This window comes from Pleurodeles waltl, chromosome 12, assembly GCF_031143425.1.
Source record: "Pleurodeles waltl isolate 20211129_DDA chromosome 12, aPleWal1.hap1.20221129, whole genome shotgun sequence".
Lineage (NCBI taxonomy): Eukaryota > Metazoa > Chordata > Amphibia > Caudata > Salamandridae > Pleurodeles > Pleurodeles waltl.
In genome coordinates, this window is record NC_090451.1 from 559,556,048 (window position 1) to 559,573,259 (window position 17,212).

General features: G+C 43.2%; 1 protein-coding gene across 2 annotated transcripts in view; it reads right to left on the minus strand.

Annotated features, from left to right (window-relative positions):
- The window catches only part of LDHD (lactate dehydrogenase D), a 432,353-nt gene that overhangs the window by 161,347 nt on the left and 253,794 nt on the right, over window positions 1–17,212 (minus strand). For both annotated transcript variants that reach the window (XM_069217648.1, XM_069217649.1), the window contains exon 9: window positions 5,961–6,051. In XM_069217648.1, coding sequence (XP_069073749.1) covers window positions 5,961–6,051 — 91 coding nt within the window. The remainder of the gene's footprint in view (window positions 1–5,960; window positions 6,052–17,212) is intronic.

Genomic DNA, 17,212 nt, shown 5'->3' on the forward strand with positions numbered 1-17,212 from the left:
CTGTGCAAGAGGGTGACCCAGGTAGAATTGTCACTGCAACATCTGCAGCCCCATACAACAGATCTTCAACAGCAACTGCAGGGGCTCTAAGACTGCCTCCACTTCCTGGAAAACAGGGCAAAGGATGCCGAGGGCTGGGTATGCTGCAGCAACATTCATGTGGTGGGTCTGCCTGGGGGCACAGAGAAGTAGGATATTGTAACCTACTTGGAAGGATGGCTTGCGGGAATGGTGGCACCCCTGGTCCTATCTACTTTTTCTCCTTGGAGTGAATGCACCAAGTTCTGGTGAGGATGCCACCCCCAGGTGCCTAGGCCAGTTGTGGCTAAACTCCTGCACTTTCATGACAGAAACATTATCCTATGAGCAGCCAGACAGGCCACTTCATGGTGGACAACAGCAAGGTCTTCATTTTCCCAGATTACACCCTTTCTGTCCTAAGGCACAGAGCCTTGTTCCTTAGCATGAGGCAGAGACTACGTGACATGGGACTTAAATATCCCCTGCTCTTCCCAGCCAGGCTCTGGATCACCCATGAGAGTAAATCCCTCTACTTCACATACCCAACAGAGGCTTGAATCTGGGCAGAGGCCCACAAGGCATCCTCGCCGGTAGAGGCCTTGCAACAGTGGTCGCAGCACTCCAGAAATTCACAACAATGGAAGAACAAGCAAGGAAGAGGGCCTGAGAACTATGTGGCCCTACCCCCCAGGAAGTCCCAGGCTGACATGGACAGAGCCTCAACGCTGTAGGGGTGCTCCAGGAGACAACTCCTCTTTCGCCTCAGAGGCCAGCAACGTGGAGGACAGAGGGCTTCTTAAAAGCTCAAACAAGGAGATGCAGGGAATTCCGAGGGTCACACTGCATTCAGATAAGGAACTGACACGACCTAGATCAAGGAAAGACACCGCCATGTGGACAGCAGACCAAAAGAACATTGAACTAACTGAGGACCGGCTGGATATCCTACAGCTACAGGGGGCTTGCAGAATCAACCTAGGGGTCTGCACCTGAAGCTTGTACTAGAAACGTCCGGACACCACGTGGCAGGGGGATGATTCACAGGCCTCCTAGGCTGTTATGGAGTGTAGCCTGTACAGGCTAGTGACAGGAGCAGTGCCTCAACGCTGAACCCTCATGTTGGTTGAAAGGGTATGCCAACTGACTTCCATTTTGGTCAATATGCCTTTGGCCACCCTGATCCTGGAGGATAGACCACAAATGGACAGACTCCCCATTATGGCAGTTAAGCTGCTGGTGATGGGCAAAAATCCTGGTGGCGATGGCCTCCCTCTGGAATTATTCAAGTGATATCAGACGGCGCAACAAAAGCCCTCCACAAGGGTATATGCAACAGCCCACTCGGCATGGCAGCTACCAGAGTCCTCATGACTATGAGGAGTCCCTCAGACATGCTCCCAAAGCAGGGGGGACCCGTTGGAGAGGTGTGTATCAGCCCTTGTCCCTCCTTAACTTAGATTGTAAGATCCTGGGGAAAATCATTGCAAATCATATACACTCGTGTTACCGTCCCTCATCCACCCAGATCAGAGCAGCTTTGTGCTGAGGAGGCGCACCTCCTCAACTCAAAAAGAAGGCACCTTTTCCATGTCCTGGATGAACTGTCGAGAGACTTCCCCCAAGCGGTGACTGTCTCAGTGGACATGGAGAAGGCATTTGATAGCCTCTTGTGGGTATACCTTTTGGCGTTCCTCCTCTGTAAGCTGTTTCGGAAGGAGCTACTGGCCTGGACCCAGCTGCTACATGTGGCCCACAAGGCGCGGCTCTGGGTTGGGCGAGAGTAATAGGAACAACTGCAGATTTATAGAGGCACTCGCAAGAGCTGTCCGTTATCTCTCTCTCTTAGTATTCATACTCACTATAGAGCCTTTGTCGTGTGGGATGAGCACCTTGAATGTGGGGCATGAACTGAGGGTGGCAGGGGAGAGACACAGTAGCTCATTATATGCAAATGATGTTCTAGTTTAACTGAATTATGTCACTTCGGAATTAGTGCCACCTTTCGGACGCCTAGACTCATTTGTTATGATCCCTTGGCTCCTCCTAAACACACAGAAATCATGCATTTTTTCCCTGTGTGACTCACTGCTTATTTGGAGAAGCTTGGACCCTACGTGATCCTGATTGCCTCGCACACCTTTTGGTACCTGGGTGTCCATGTGTGCAGAGATCCTCAAGATGTATGCAAGGGCAAGTTTGGTTGCCTGTATTCGTGCACTGTCAGTGTTATGGCGGGCATTACCAATGTCACCCATTGGTCGGAGTGCACTTGCGAATATGCCTCTGCTGCAGCTCTATATGTTTGCTAATTTCGTCCTACTGTTACACTGAACGATGTTCTGCAACCTACGTGAATGGCTTTCTGAACGGGTGTTGTCTGACACTATGTAGCCCTGAGGAAACCGTGCCTACCCTTGATAGTGGAGGGCCCTGTAGTACGAGCTGTACTACCTACTGGGTCAGCTACAATGGCTGATGACATGGATTGCTCTGGAAGCGCTGCCATAGACAAAGTATCTTTGGCTTTGGGGGACATGAATGCATGTGCTTGGGGATGGGCCTCCGCAATGCACGCATGCTGCTCTTGCTCCGAGTGGTCTAGCATTGCTGGTTCTGTTATCTATGCCGCCGATGTGGCAGAGCAGTGTACTTGACGAATATTCCCCCAGTGGTGTCTGCCTGACGCCTAAATGGTCAGAGCGATGGCACATTTGTTGGGGCATTTGTCGCGGGGGGTCACTCTTTCTTTGCAAAGCTTTGAGACAAGAGATATATGGTACTCCAGCTGGAAAATTCTTGACAAACGCAGCAATTAGGGTTGTGGTGGGGAAAGTACAGGGTAAGCCATGTAAGAAACCAGACACTGAGCCAGCAATGCACACACTGATGACATGAAGTCCCTCAAAGCATAGAATCACCAATGTGTACACAGTGCTGGGTCAGGCAATGACACCAGCGCTGAAGGTTTGAAACGCAGCTGGGGCCATGACTTGCATCTTGACTTTACCAATGAAGACTGGAGCAAGATCAGTGGCGGCAGGCACCTACGAAGGAGGAGGGGGCGGCCAAACTGGTGGATGCACATTCACACACGCAAATAAAAATAAATAAAAAAAACACAAATAAAAAATACACATATCGAATCCCAAGTCATCCTCCCGACGGACGTCTCTGAAGTGCGGTGTGCAGGCCAATGCAAACTCCCTTGACCAATCATGGCACTGCTCACATGCTGTAAACCAGCATGTGAGCAGCACCTGATTGGAGGGAGCGGCATCTCTCAATGCGCCCCAGCGCACAGGAGGCCTGCACTTGCTCTCAACCCAGCTGTCTTAAAACAGCTAATTTGAGAGTTTTGAGGTGCGCATGCCAGACTGGCCATTGCAAAATGACCAGCCAAAGAGACATGCACACTTTTAACAGTGCCAATCAGTAGGCCCCGTCCCATCCTGATACTGTTCAGGACAGGATGATAAAAAAATAAAAGGGTAGTAAGTTACCTTTTTATTTTTAATCTCTGGGGCATTTAAGTGGGGCAACGCTCCTCCACTCCAATGCAGGAGCTACGATTGAGCAAGGTCCTGTACCACATCCCACAGTACTCCTGAAATGTGCAACAGAAACAGCTGGAGTTCAAATGTGTACACCTCACACACTAGAGCCCCTCATGTTTACACAGGATGTTTGGAGCAGGGCCGTTTGCATGCCCCAGATGAGGTGTAGAACATGCTGACTTTTACCATATGCAAAAAGAACAGATGATGGACGGAATGCGGAACAAATCAAACATTCACCCCAGTCACCTACTTTACCATATGACATGGCAGCACACAAAAGCTGCATGCGTTCAGGACAGACGTCTGTGACTACATAAAACAAGCAGACACTAACAGCCCAAAAACGTGCCTGTTGAAGTTATTAAACTAGGCACTTGTACTGGTGCAGTGAGTGATTGCAATACACTAGAACGTGACCTTGGCACCTTCGTTAGCAGGTTGAAAGCAAGAGCTCTGCTGTTGGGCACGAGCCAAGGGCAACACGATGCAACAGCTCCTGCAGCAGGCTGCGCAGGGAACACAAATCATGGGATGGGGTACTATATTACTGGCTCTGGAACCAGACTCTGGCTTGCGGCCACCATGAACTAGAGAAGTAACTGGGCCTCCGCCCCGTGTCAACCTGCGTTGGTGGTGCCTTAAGTCAAGGGTATTATTTCCGGGTTACATCACTCATTGTGGCTGGTGCCTCCCCTCATTGCTACACTCCATGCACTCAGTGGCATTATCGCTGACTGTTCTTTCCCTACCCAGCCTTTTATAATGATATGCATTGTCACTTCATGATTACTACACACTGTGTTCACCAGGTCGCTACTCTATCCCTTTCACTCACAAAAGCCTTGCTGATTGTGCTTCCTGTGTGCTCCACCCACTGTGTCCTAGATCGCGACCTGTGTGAGCAACTGAGTCCAGTCTTTGTTATGTAACTGATCCTAAATGCTGTTTTCCTTAGTATGTAAAATTCCAATAAAGATCAGTTAAAAACAAAACAATAAGCTTCCAGAGAGAAAGGTTTACCAGGAATGCATAAGAAAACATGGCAAGGGAGGTGTGTTACAGTTTGAGCAGTTTCCCTCAACCATTTCTTCCCTTCATTATCATATCTGTACCACAGAGATGTGGCCGGCCAAAGGTGGTGTGTCTGCGTAAGCGATTTGCAAAGTGTTCGCCCAAAGCCTGTGATCCACTGTCCACCTAGTTATTCTTTCCTGCTGTTGTTTCATCAGTTTCTGCCCTTGCTCGTCACACAGAGGGTGAACTGCAAACATATCAGTTTAAGACCAGGTTCTCCACCAGAAAGATGTTGGGACAAGTCTGAAATATCTTGTATTGTTAACAAGGTCAGCTGCATCTGATGTGTTGATTTTATAGAAAAAATCCTGGTCAAATACACTATACGGTAAAACAAATTTGTTTAAAAGCTTCCACTATATTTTCAACAATTGTCTATATATATTTGATCAAACTTTGCACGTACAGAGCTGAATGAAAAAGGGCACAATTAATTTTCAGAAAACTACTCTTTCCTATCAGTTGCTCACTAGACCCTACTGAAGCACGGCTATGGAGCTTGTGTTCTCGCAGACTGAAGCACAAAGGTCTCCAGCAGAGTGCTGGTGTCAGCAGAAGGACCCAGCAGTGTACTGTGGATTCAGGTACTGGGGACAAGCAGCGAAGTCTGATGAAACGGCCAGTATGTCCATCACAGAGTTATATGCATGAGTGGTTTAAGTCTTGCAAACCCAACAAGAGCTAAGTCTTTCAAGACTTTGGGCGGCCTTCTCATGGATGGGTTATCCTGAACTACAAAACAAAAAGGCCACAACAACCAGCCATCCCAGTGTCAGGCTTGCGTTAGAGTCTTGACACACATTTGAATGAGTGAAGGCTGACTCCTAGTTGTTGCCATACAAAAATGATTGGCCAACCCTTAGCAGGTAGACAACAAGTAGCCTGACCAGTTGTCGAGGCAGTGACTCATCAACACTCCTCCTCTATACACACACGGGTGATAATGACAAATATACAACAATAAGAATTATTAACAGTGACCTTTAAATGCAGTACAAACACTTTCACAGTCCTTGCACGACAATGGAAGCACTCCAACAAAGAGGAAATACTCCTAAAGGAACCAGCAGAATGTGAATAAAACTGCTAACAGTAGCTCAGGGGCCTGACCCAAAGCAACCAGTGACCCATGAGACGAGCTCAAAAAGCTGTCTGAATATTTATTGTCCATGTGAATTGGTCTGGTCCCCTTCCGAAGCTCTAGTCAGACCTAAATAAAAGCACGATTGAAGTTAAGAGGATGTGTGGTAAATGAGGGGAAGAAGAGAAATGGAATGACTGAAATAGGTTCATAACACAGATCTGTACCTGTAAGCTGTGATTCCATCAGGTCTTTCTTCGTCTCCACCACAATTTCAGGGAGCTTAGAGATGGGAACACACACATCTGTGGAATAGCCCTAAAAAAACAAATACTATTATTCACAGTTATCAAGAGGCATGAAATGTGGGTTAGTGGAGTTGGAGAGATGGTAAGAAATCTGACCATGGAGAGCGAGGACTCCTACTGTACAGATAATGCGTTTGAGTGTGTTAAATGTGCAAATGATGCCACCTGTGAATTATAATTTGGACTATCTCTTATAATTTCAGGTGTGGTAACGTCTGCATGACTGAGGATTTCAAGGGTGCACATGAGCATTCCAGTGATTAAATTATTATTTTTGAGTAAGCAGCTTAAGGTTCTTGGTGTTCAGCTCATCTTTCATGTGTCAACCAATAACTGTGAATGTGCAACCAATTTTAATCGTGTGAATAATGTAAGGGGACAAATTGTCTATCACACCACAAGATATATTTGTCATATTTGTCAATCAGACCATGCACACATAGCTACTTCTATGTACATAGTGGTGAAATTATAGGAAGGTGTAGGCCTAATACTAAATCTTTACTAAGTGTCAGGTGTATATATGTATCTATAAAGTAATTTCGGTCATTTGAAGAAAAAAAAAAAACCTTTGCATACTTCACCACAAGATACATTTGCATATCAGACAATGTAAATACTGTTGCTTTATATATATATATATATATATATATATATATATATATATATATATATATATATATATATATATATCTTCAAACAAAGATGGTCTAACGGTTGCTGGGTGGTGCACTCCACTGTCTTACAAAGAATCACCTGCGACAGCCAATATGTAGTTTACATGCTTGAATGTGAGTGTGGATTGAGATACATTGGCAGTACAATCTGTCCATTAAAGAAAAGGATTTTAGAACACACTAGAGCTATTACCAACAAAGACATGAGCTACACAATGGCAAGACACTTCGCGAATTCGCATACCAATGATTGGAGATCATTACGATTTATAGGTATAGCACACATGAAAAGAAACGAGAGAGGAGGAGATAGAATTCGGAAACTTAGACAAATGGGGAGCAAATTCATTATTCAGCTCCGCACGAAGATGCCTTATGGATTGAACACGGACAAAGAATTACATGTACATTTGTGATTCTGATAAATGGTTAAATATATGACAACAATGGCATTCATGCGGGTAGGCCACTGACAAAATACTATGAAAAAAAGCACATGACATCCTAGTCAAATAATGATCGGTATTACATTGGAGAGAATTGATATGTGTTTACCTACGATCTAGAGAGTAGAACTTAATAGATAATTTACTAAATCTCTCAAGGTCATCAACAACATATAGGTATGTCTTAGTTGGAAATGCTGGAACACTATAGTGATACTATCTCTGAATATATATATGAAAAATGAAATAGATGTTATAAGGAAATTTGTGTCACTTGTGTACAGATCTTTGTTTAATACAATATAGTAAATGATCAGTGGCGAATATAAATAGTATTAAGTTATGAATTAGAAACTGAATGAAATGGCACATTAGAGGAGAGCGCACGCAATAAGTATTATATAATGAGGAAGGCGTTTTTTAAATCAGCACTACCTTATGTATTTGTCATGTTTATTTGTATTTTAAATTTTAGTAATTGTATTTAAAATTAGGAAAATTATATAAATGTTTTTTAATTGGAAACTACACTATCCAGGATGCATTGCAAATAATGAAGCACTATGGGGTATAAATAGCAAAAGGGAAAAGGGACTCATTCACTGTGAACAAGACTCCTTGGGGAGTTGAAACGCGTTGGTGGTTGTTATTTTGGCATTAATAAATAGGCACTATTGAAACTTCATGGAGTGCAGTGAATACTTTTGGTGAATTATATATATATATATATATATATATATATATATATATATATATTAGGTAGTACAATCTGCATGCTAAAGAAAATAATTTTTGAACATATCAGAGCGGTTCTGCATAAAGATTTTACATATGCTATTGCTAAACATTTTCAGCAACATGAAGTGAACAGTTGGAAACAGTTACGGTATTATGGTATTGACCATATTCCTGAACACGAGAGGGGTGGAGATAGAGTAAAGAAACTTAGACAACTTGAATCTAAATATATTATTTTAATGAGGTCAAAGAGCCCTTTGGGATTGAACAATGATGAGGAACTTTTTGTTCATCTTTAAATTTTGGAATATTGGTATTTATAATGTTAATGATGTCTTTATGAAATTAGAATACTTCAATTTAAGTTAAATGTTAAAATGTGAATCCAAAACATTCTTTGTGTAACAATGACTGTGGCTAATCCTCAAAAGTATTTCTAAATTAATCATGTACATAAGAAGTTGATTACTTTTTGCCTACCTTTCAAAATGATATAATGTGATAATTATTCATTTATGTAAGTGATAATTAGTTCCTTCCTCCATAGTATTTTGTTCAGACATTTTCTTTTTAATCCCAATGCATTTGTTAATCATTGAAAAATTCCTTTTCAGGTTAATTATACGACAGTATACACATAAAAAACTACTCAAACCATAATGCACTGTAATGACTTTGGGAATGAACCACTATAAATAGTAAGAATGGAGAAAAGACTGTAAAACCAGGAAGAAGACTGTAAAGTCGAAACGCGTTGGTTTTCTCTTTTTTGCATCGAATAAACCTGATTTATTTTTTGAGGAGCTGAACGGAGTGCGTGGCATTTATTTCTTGTTCACAAAAAAAAAAAATATATATATATATATATATATATATATATATATATATATACACACACATACACACACCCAGCCCCACACACACAATTTTTTTTACTGGGGTTTACTCCAGCCATCAAACCTTTACTAATTCTCATTGTTATGTAAGTATGTGTAAGTTAATTTCTCTCTTGGTTAAAAAAAAAATCTACTTTATTTAACCTGTGTCCCATCCCTCTTTTGTCTGACTTATCCCAAACCTTTCTGACCACCATGAACTCCCTTACATCATTCTCAAACCTATTTTAGCCAATTCACCCAACTAACAGGCATACATGTGTACTATGTGAACACCTTTTTTAAAGTCCCCCTCCTTCAATGCCAATTCACTCATCTAACAGGCACACATGTCCATAACATATTTCTGCTTCCCCTTTTCTAATCCATTCCTAGCATTCTTTCCCTACTCTGAAAACTACTAAATACACAAGAAGTAAGGAGCACAAACTAAACACAGCCAATCCACGTGGAAAAAACATATTACTAATCTATAACTATTTTACTGTAATCTTGAGTTCTGGGGTAGTGTACTGCTCGTTGCAAAGTGCTTCGACATCTAGTTAGCAGTAGTAAATGCGCTATAAATATAATTAACAATCACAGTGACTTTCCACATAACACTTCATATTTGTGAATAAGGACTCTGTTTTCTAATGAAGATTCTAAGAATCCTGTTACTGATTTAATTTGTGTTAGTGCACGTTTTAAGTGTGCACAACATAATTTCAGGTATGCAGTCTTAATTTTTGATTTGGAAATTATTCTGATAGGTAAAAGATGGTATTGTGTGTGGAAGTAATTACAATCCTGAAAATTATGCGTATATATGAATGGAAAATTACTACTATGCAATTGATCTTTCCAGGACAGTGAATAATTCCAGTTGTGGAAATGAAGATTCATATTCCAGCAGTGTGAATAATAATTCTGTGTTGATGGAATAGAGTTGTCAGTTTGGGAATTGAAAACTGCAATTGGGACACTTTCTGTCAAAAAGCACAACTTAAATGTGTTATGGAGAGTTTAAACTGTAAGAAATTGTTCTATTGACTGTAAGTTTTTTGTCCTGGGTATTGCCTATTTTGTGAGTCCCGTAAGGATTTTATTTCAATCTAAATGTATAAAGCATGACAATTACCCAACGGCAGCAAGGCTCTGTAGTTATGGCTGACCAGCAACATAATAGTGTAGTAAACCATAGCATCCTAGTCCAAAAAGTGCTATAGGGTGTAAAGCCAGGTCTTAAACGCCTTTCTGAAAAGAAAATGTTCGACGATCGCAGTCAAGTAATTGGGGGGCACTTCCAGAGTCTGGCTGCTGCAACTGCGAAGGCTCTGTTTCCCCATTTCTTATTCTGGACTCTAGACATGGAGACCAAATTGCAATGGCCTGAACGGAGATTTCTGCCTTGAATATAACAATAAAACTATAAATATATTTAATCCCAGCAGGACTATGATGCCAGAGGGCCTCGTGCACAATACAAATAGCCTTGAACATGATGCTTTTTCTGACAAGAAGCCAGTGCAACTCACCCAACCCTGCACCTACTGACAAACTTGAGAATCCAGCACTGCTCTAACAAGCGCATGCTGTACTACCTGCAATTTTGCTAGGGTGCCAGAGTTGGCCTCCAGGTAGAGAGTTACAATAATCTAATCCAGACATGACTAAAGCTACTGCAACCTGTTTCCATGCAGCTATAGAGAGGAATGGAAACATTTTCTTTAGCCTCCTCAAGCCAAAAGCAAGTTGCCACCATATGAGTGGCCTGACCACTCAGAGATACCTCAGTGTCTAAAGTAACCCGAAGGTTTTTTTAGCCTTCACAGCAGGAATCGGGGGAGCACCTAGAGTGTCATTGCAGATTGAGGTTTGCATACAAAAAAGCAATACGTCAGTTTTCTCCCCATTGAGCTTAAGGAAATTAAATTCCATCCCACTAGCCACTGCTGACATACATTGAGAGAAGTTGTGCGCAGTGTCTCCTGAGTTCCTAGGGATCAACACAATCTGGGTATCGTCTGCATATGATATTCCTTTCAGCCCAAAAGCCTCAATGATGGCCGCAAGAGGAGACACATACAAATTTTAAAAAGTGTTGGGATCAAGGAAGAACCCTGTGGCACTCCACGAGGTAGGGAGAACACATCTGACTGGAACTGGTTTACCAATATTCTAGGAGCGGTCAGTGAGGAAGCAAGGCCAGTGCCTGATCTGCAATAGCAACATTTTGGAGGCGTTTAATTAGCAATGAGAGGGAGATAATGTCAAAAGCTGTGAGCAGCTCGAGAAGAACCAAGGCTGCACCCTGTCCCTCATCCACAAGCCGCTTAATGCAATCAGTGGCAGAGACCAAAGCAGTTTTGGTGCCATGATGTTTACGGAAACCAAACTGCAATTTGTCCAACCACCCCTGCTTTTCCGTGACCTCTGTCAAATGGCCATTCAGATGTTTCTCAAGGATCTTGGCTGGAAACAAAAGTAGAGAGATCGGGCAGTAGCTTTCACAATCCTAGTATCTGGATCAGGCTTTTCCGAAAGAGGCTTGATAACAGTCTCCTTCCAGTGACGTGGTTAGAAGCATACGCTGATGACTTTATTCACCAAGGTCATAAGGGGACCTGCTACAGTGCCAGCTTCCATGCGCAGGCTAGTCAGACCACATGATTCCAAGGGTGTGCCTGATTTAGAGTTAAGAATATGTTGTTCTATTGTATCGGGTTAACAGGTGGAAACACTGTGAGTAACTGACTCTTGGTTCCCAGTTCTCCGCACTCCAAGGATTCCAACGACAAACTCCATTCTTTGCTGGAAGGCTAAGATTATTTGGGAATTTTGCTGATTAAGTCCCTCAAAAATGTCAGTGATTTTGCTTTGAAAAAAGGTGGTCAGGTGATCACAAGAAACATGTGAACCCTCATTCTCCAACTGACAAAGGGGTGGAAAGCTGCTAAACCACCTTAAAGAGCTCTCTCGAGTATGTGGCAGATTCTATCTTGTGAGAACAGTATGAGGACTTCTCTTTGAGAGCTAACATATTCCCTCATTTTTTCCTACAGATCTGCTTTTTATGAACAAATGTTTTTCTCCAGATCCTGTTTTGGCAGTGACAGGCCTGTCTAAGAGTTTTTAGCCTTTCATGAAACCAGGGGGATGAAGGGGAAAGCCTCCTCTGTTCCTGAATAGGAGCTACCCTGTTGGCCCACCTTCGTACGGTCTAATAGTGGTGAGGGTGCGAGAAAACCACTCCCCTATTTCTGTAAGTAATACAAGGTTATCATATTGTTTTGGTGTAGACAACCTTGTGAGACAGGTGAGGAATGAAGGCTTTTAGTGCTAGGAATACCACCTGAAGCTCCAGGTAGTTGATGTGTAGAGACTAGTGATTAGCATAACAAAGGCCTAGGACTGTCAGACCTTGAAGGTGAGCACCCAAACATGTCTGTGATGCGTCTATGTTCAGTGTCACTTGAGGCACAGGGTCTAAAAAAGGCAACCTTTTCAAAAAATTGTTGATGTTTCACCACTGCAGAGTACAGTGGCAGTCTAACAAAACTAGATTTTCTAGGTGACCCTGTGACAGACCACTGGTGAGACAAACATTGCTGTTGGGGACGCATGTGGAGTCTGGCATTGGGAACTATGGGGATGCAAGAGCCCATCATCCACAACAGACACATAATAGTCCTGACTGTGTAGGAATGGCTTTCCTGTAACTGAGGGAGAAGGGTTTGGAAATTCTGGATGCCAGCTGGGTTGGGATGCACCAACCCTAACTGTGGATTGAGAATGGCCTTTAAGTAAGGTTGAACCTGCAGGGGCTGAAGGTGGTATTTGGGACTGTAGAGAGTGAAACTCAGACTAGATCCACTGTCAACTGACTATGGTGTTGGCACTGTTGTAACTTGTTGGCTTTTATAAGCCAGTCATTCAGATGGGGAAAGATGTGTACTGTGACTACTGTTAAGCACTTTGTGAATACCCTGGGAGTGGTAGTGACTCTGAAGGGAAGGACCTTGAACTGGTAAGGTTTGCCTGCAATGATAAACCTTAAGTACTTTCAGTGTTCAGGATAAATTGGTATGAGGAAATAAGTGTCCTTTAGATCTAAAGCTGTCATGAAGTCGCCTTGCTGTAAAAGAGGGATGACGTCCTCAAGAGTAACCATGTGGTGTTAGTCTGACAGGACGTATTCATTGAGAGGCCTGAGGTTGAGTATGGGCTTGAGAGAGCCATCCTTTTTGGGGATTAGGGAATATACCGCTGAACCTTGATGTTGTGGTGGAAAGGGCTCTGTGGCTCCTTTGAGAAGGAGGGCCTGGACTTCTAGCTTGAAAAGGGTTAAGTGTTCCTGAGATAGACTGTGAGTAAGAGGGGGAATATTGGGAGGAGTGGTGATGAGCTCCAGACAGTAACCATGTTGGATAATGGCAAGGACCAATTGGATCAGTGGTGATGGTGTCCCAGATGGAATAAATTGCTGAAGTCTTCCCCCGATAGGTGTTACATGATCGGGAGGAAGGCGGAGGTAGTTACTGCTTGGCAATGGAGGAGAAACTATGTGAGGCAGTGTCTTTCCCTTTATGGGAAGATCCCCTATAAGAACCTCAGTAGAAACCTTGTGTGTAGGTGGACTGAGGCTGTCCGAGATGTGATGTTGACGCATCTGAGGTGAATTATTTATATGAGCACCTAAAGCCAGGGCGGCAAAAGAAACTTCTTTGTGGAGTGGTCTGTAAGGCATCCATGGCCTTTGCAGGGTCTGTGTTCTTTTTTTAGATTGTCCAATGTGTTGCCAACTTGTGGCCAGAAGAGGTGCTCTTTATCAAAGGGCATACTGACTACTGCTTGATAGACTTTAGGTTTGAAACCTGAGCAATGCAGCTAAGCTTGGGAGCTTAAAAGGACACTGGTGTTGATGATGTGAGTGGTTGTCTGCTGCATCAAGGGCGCACCTAATAGAGTTAATAGAGATGATCTCACCCCTCTGAGACAATCTGCTGACCCCTTTTCTGATGTTCCTCTAGAAGAAACTGCGAGAGCTCTTCCATTTCATCCTAGTGGGCCTTGTCGTACAAGGCCAAAAGGGCCTGGGAGTAGGTTATCCACAATGGCTTGCAGCATGTGCCGCTACCCTTTTACCTGGCGGCGATCAAAGTGTTTACTCTCCTTCTCATGGGGAAGAAAGTCCTAAGTGGCTTGATTTTCAGCCATTTACAGGCTCTTTGCCACAATGTAATCGGGTGGTATCTGTGCCCTGATGTACAGCACGCCAGAGAGCGAGTGGCTTTGTATTTTTTGTCTACTCATGGTGTAATGATGCATGAATGGACAGGCTCTTCAAAGTTATTGTAAGCATGGCCAAGCAGGACACGGAGCATGGGGAGCTATTGAATGTCTCTGTGGGTGGCCACTAGTGTGTCAAATAGAAAATCCTGTTCAATAGGATCCTTGTGCAGCTCCCCAATATGAAAAGCGGCTCCCCTGGTGAATACTTGCTGGTAGGAAGTGGTGTCCTCTGGTGATGAGGGGTGTGCTGGTAGAGGTCAGGATCATTGGATGGAATGGGATCAGTGTCATATGCATTCCAAGGGTCCTTGTCATCTGAAGGACCCCGTAAACTGCCAGTGTAAGAGTGATTGGAACCCTGTGAAGAGTAATTCCCCTATATGGGTGATGTTGGGGAATCTAGAGGGGAGGAAGGTGGTGGAGGAACTGCTGGTGTGGGAGAAAGAGGGCTAGAAGCCTTGCCCTGTTTTTTTGTTTTTTGGAAGGGACAGGAAGGTCCAGAGCCTCTAGAAACGAATGTTTTCTTTTAGGGAGCAAAGGGGAGGAAGAAGTAGCAATAATCCACACTATGCACTCTTGTATCTCAAGTCTGCGCTCATGAGTGTCCATTTTCTCTAGTATGGGCTTGCCTGGAGATGGGCTGGTGGAAGACTGGCCCGGTTCTCTGGTTTCTAATGGTTTCAGTGCCTAGGCATTTGGTGCCAAGGTCTTTTGATTCTGGATCTTAGTCGGCACTGAAGAAGAGGCTTGTGGATGTCAGATCAGTCCCGAGGTCTGGAACAATACAAAACAATCTCTCGGTCCAAAGCTGTAGAGTTGTTGCAGACAAAGCAGCTTTGGCCTTGGGCCACATTTGGCGCAGAGCAAGCAGGCTGGGAGGCTGAAGTAGATTTATGGTGCCAACCATGGCGGGATGGCAGTGGCGGACCAGTGACCTCAAGGACAAAGTGGAATGTCTTTTTAGAAATCTTACGTGGGACAGAAGGGGCTACAGTACCCACGCGCTTAGTAGAGATCACCTTGTGGCTTTCAATGTCAAATTCAACATCGGACTCCTCACCGAAGAGGTCCAGGGTGTCGACTAGCATCTTCTGGGCCATTTCCAGCCTAGGAGCGCGTTGGTCTTGTAGTGTTGTTTTCTAATTAAATGACTTGCTAGCGTCGCAGTCCGCCTGCCGATGGTCCGGGGTGAGGCAAAGTTTGCACATGAGGTATTGGCCAGTGTGGGGGAACTTGGCGTGACACAGAGGACAGAAACGCAATGAAGTCCGTTACATTTCCGACCGTGCAGAAGCCACTTGGAACATAGGTCTGAGTGGGCGCTGGCACCCCGAAAGGCAATTTGACGAAGCCTCAATTGACTGAGCTATGAGAGTGCTAAGATGGAAAAAGTTTGATTGATACATTAATAAAGGAAAGAAAAGAATTAGAAGTTCCAAACTGAGGAGAGTCGATACACAAAGTGGAGGCACACACGTCCGAACCCAACTGCAGAGAGAAAACAATTTAACAAAGGAGTTGATGCCCATGCGCAATATCACGGAGAGTAGGAGTCACTCAATCTTGTCACTCAGAACACTTCTTCGAAGAAAAACAACTTGCACCACTCTGGACCCAAGACTAGATGGCAGGAGTATGCATAGCATGTGCATCTACAGTCACGCATACTATTGGACATGAGAGTTTCTAACTCAGGAGGTGGAGTAATTGGGACATGTTATTTCAAATAAGGGTATTTTTCCCCCAAACATAATTGACTTCAGTCTATTGACTCCATGCTATTTGCAAGGATCAGTTGTAATCTTATTTGTGGTTATCTAAATTGTATTCTAGGTTTGTTGACAAATTTGCTCGATCACATTGCTGGGTCACTTAAATCAGTGCTCAAGAAAGTAGTGCCGTTAATTTGAGGATAAGAGCATCAGTTTGTGTTTGAGTAGATCAAGTCTTTTTGAATGCCTCTCCTCGGTCTCTGGTTAATTACAAAAATCATTGTGTGTTATATGGTGATGCCAGTTCTGTGGGTGTGAGTGCAGTGTTTACCTAACAAGATCAAAATGTTGGAAAAAAACACTGTCTTTACTTATAGACATCTTTCCTTGGCTCCACAATAGAGCGTGAAGCTTTAGCTTGTGGGGTGTTCAGAATTTTAAAACGTATTTATGGGGGAGAAGATTTTCTTTAAAAATTTATCACAAGCCACTTTTATCCTTGATCAATAGTACTGGAGCAGGGAAAGCTTCTGGTGAGAATTTTATCTAAGATGTACAAGTATAATTTGTCTGCCAATTATATTCTTGGGTCTTCTAACATAGTTGCTGACTGTCACAGCTACCTGATTCTGCCTATAATGATAAGCTTGATGCCATTGAGTGCGTGTGTGCTTCAGTGGATGATGTTTTGGATGTCTTGGAAAAAAGTTTTCTAAAGAATGTTGGTTGAAGAGCATTAAGCAAGACAAAGAGCTGCTTGAAGTTATAAAATTTACTAAAAAGGGATGGCCACGTGAAAAACTGTCATCTGATTTGCACATATTTCAGAAGGTGAAGGATATCATTTCCCTGGGAGAGGGTACTGTCCTGAAGGATATGTGTGTTTTAACTCCCGGGAGTATCAGATCTATTGTTACTGAGTTATGCCATGAAGGACATTTGGATGAAAACATAGCTAAAAAGAGATTTTGTGCTTTTTTTGGAGGCTGTTCATGGATTCACAAACTTCTTGTTTTGTTAAACAATGTTCTATTTGTGTGAACTCTGACAAGTCTCTGATTACCAACAGAGTCAAAACTGTTCATACAGTGTTCCTGGGAGAGCACAGGAAAAGCTGGCCACAGACGTATTGGGACCCTGTGAAAATATCTCCATTGGGAAAGTGTATGTATTAGCTTTGTTTGGCCGATTTTCAAAGTGGGTGGAGGTCAAGTGGGCTACCCATCCCGCCACGTAAGTTACTAATTTTTTGGATTAATGTTTTCAAAAGGAGGATTTGCCTGACTCTATTGTTTCTGATAATGGAGTGAAAATTATGTCCCAGTTATTGGAAGACTTTTTCTTAAGACCAAAGGTATTAAACACAAGAAAACAGCATTATATTCACCCTATGTGACTGGTCCGACTGAAAGATTTAACAGGGTATTG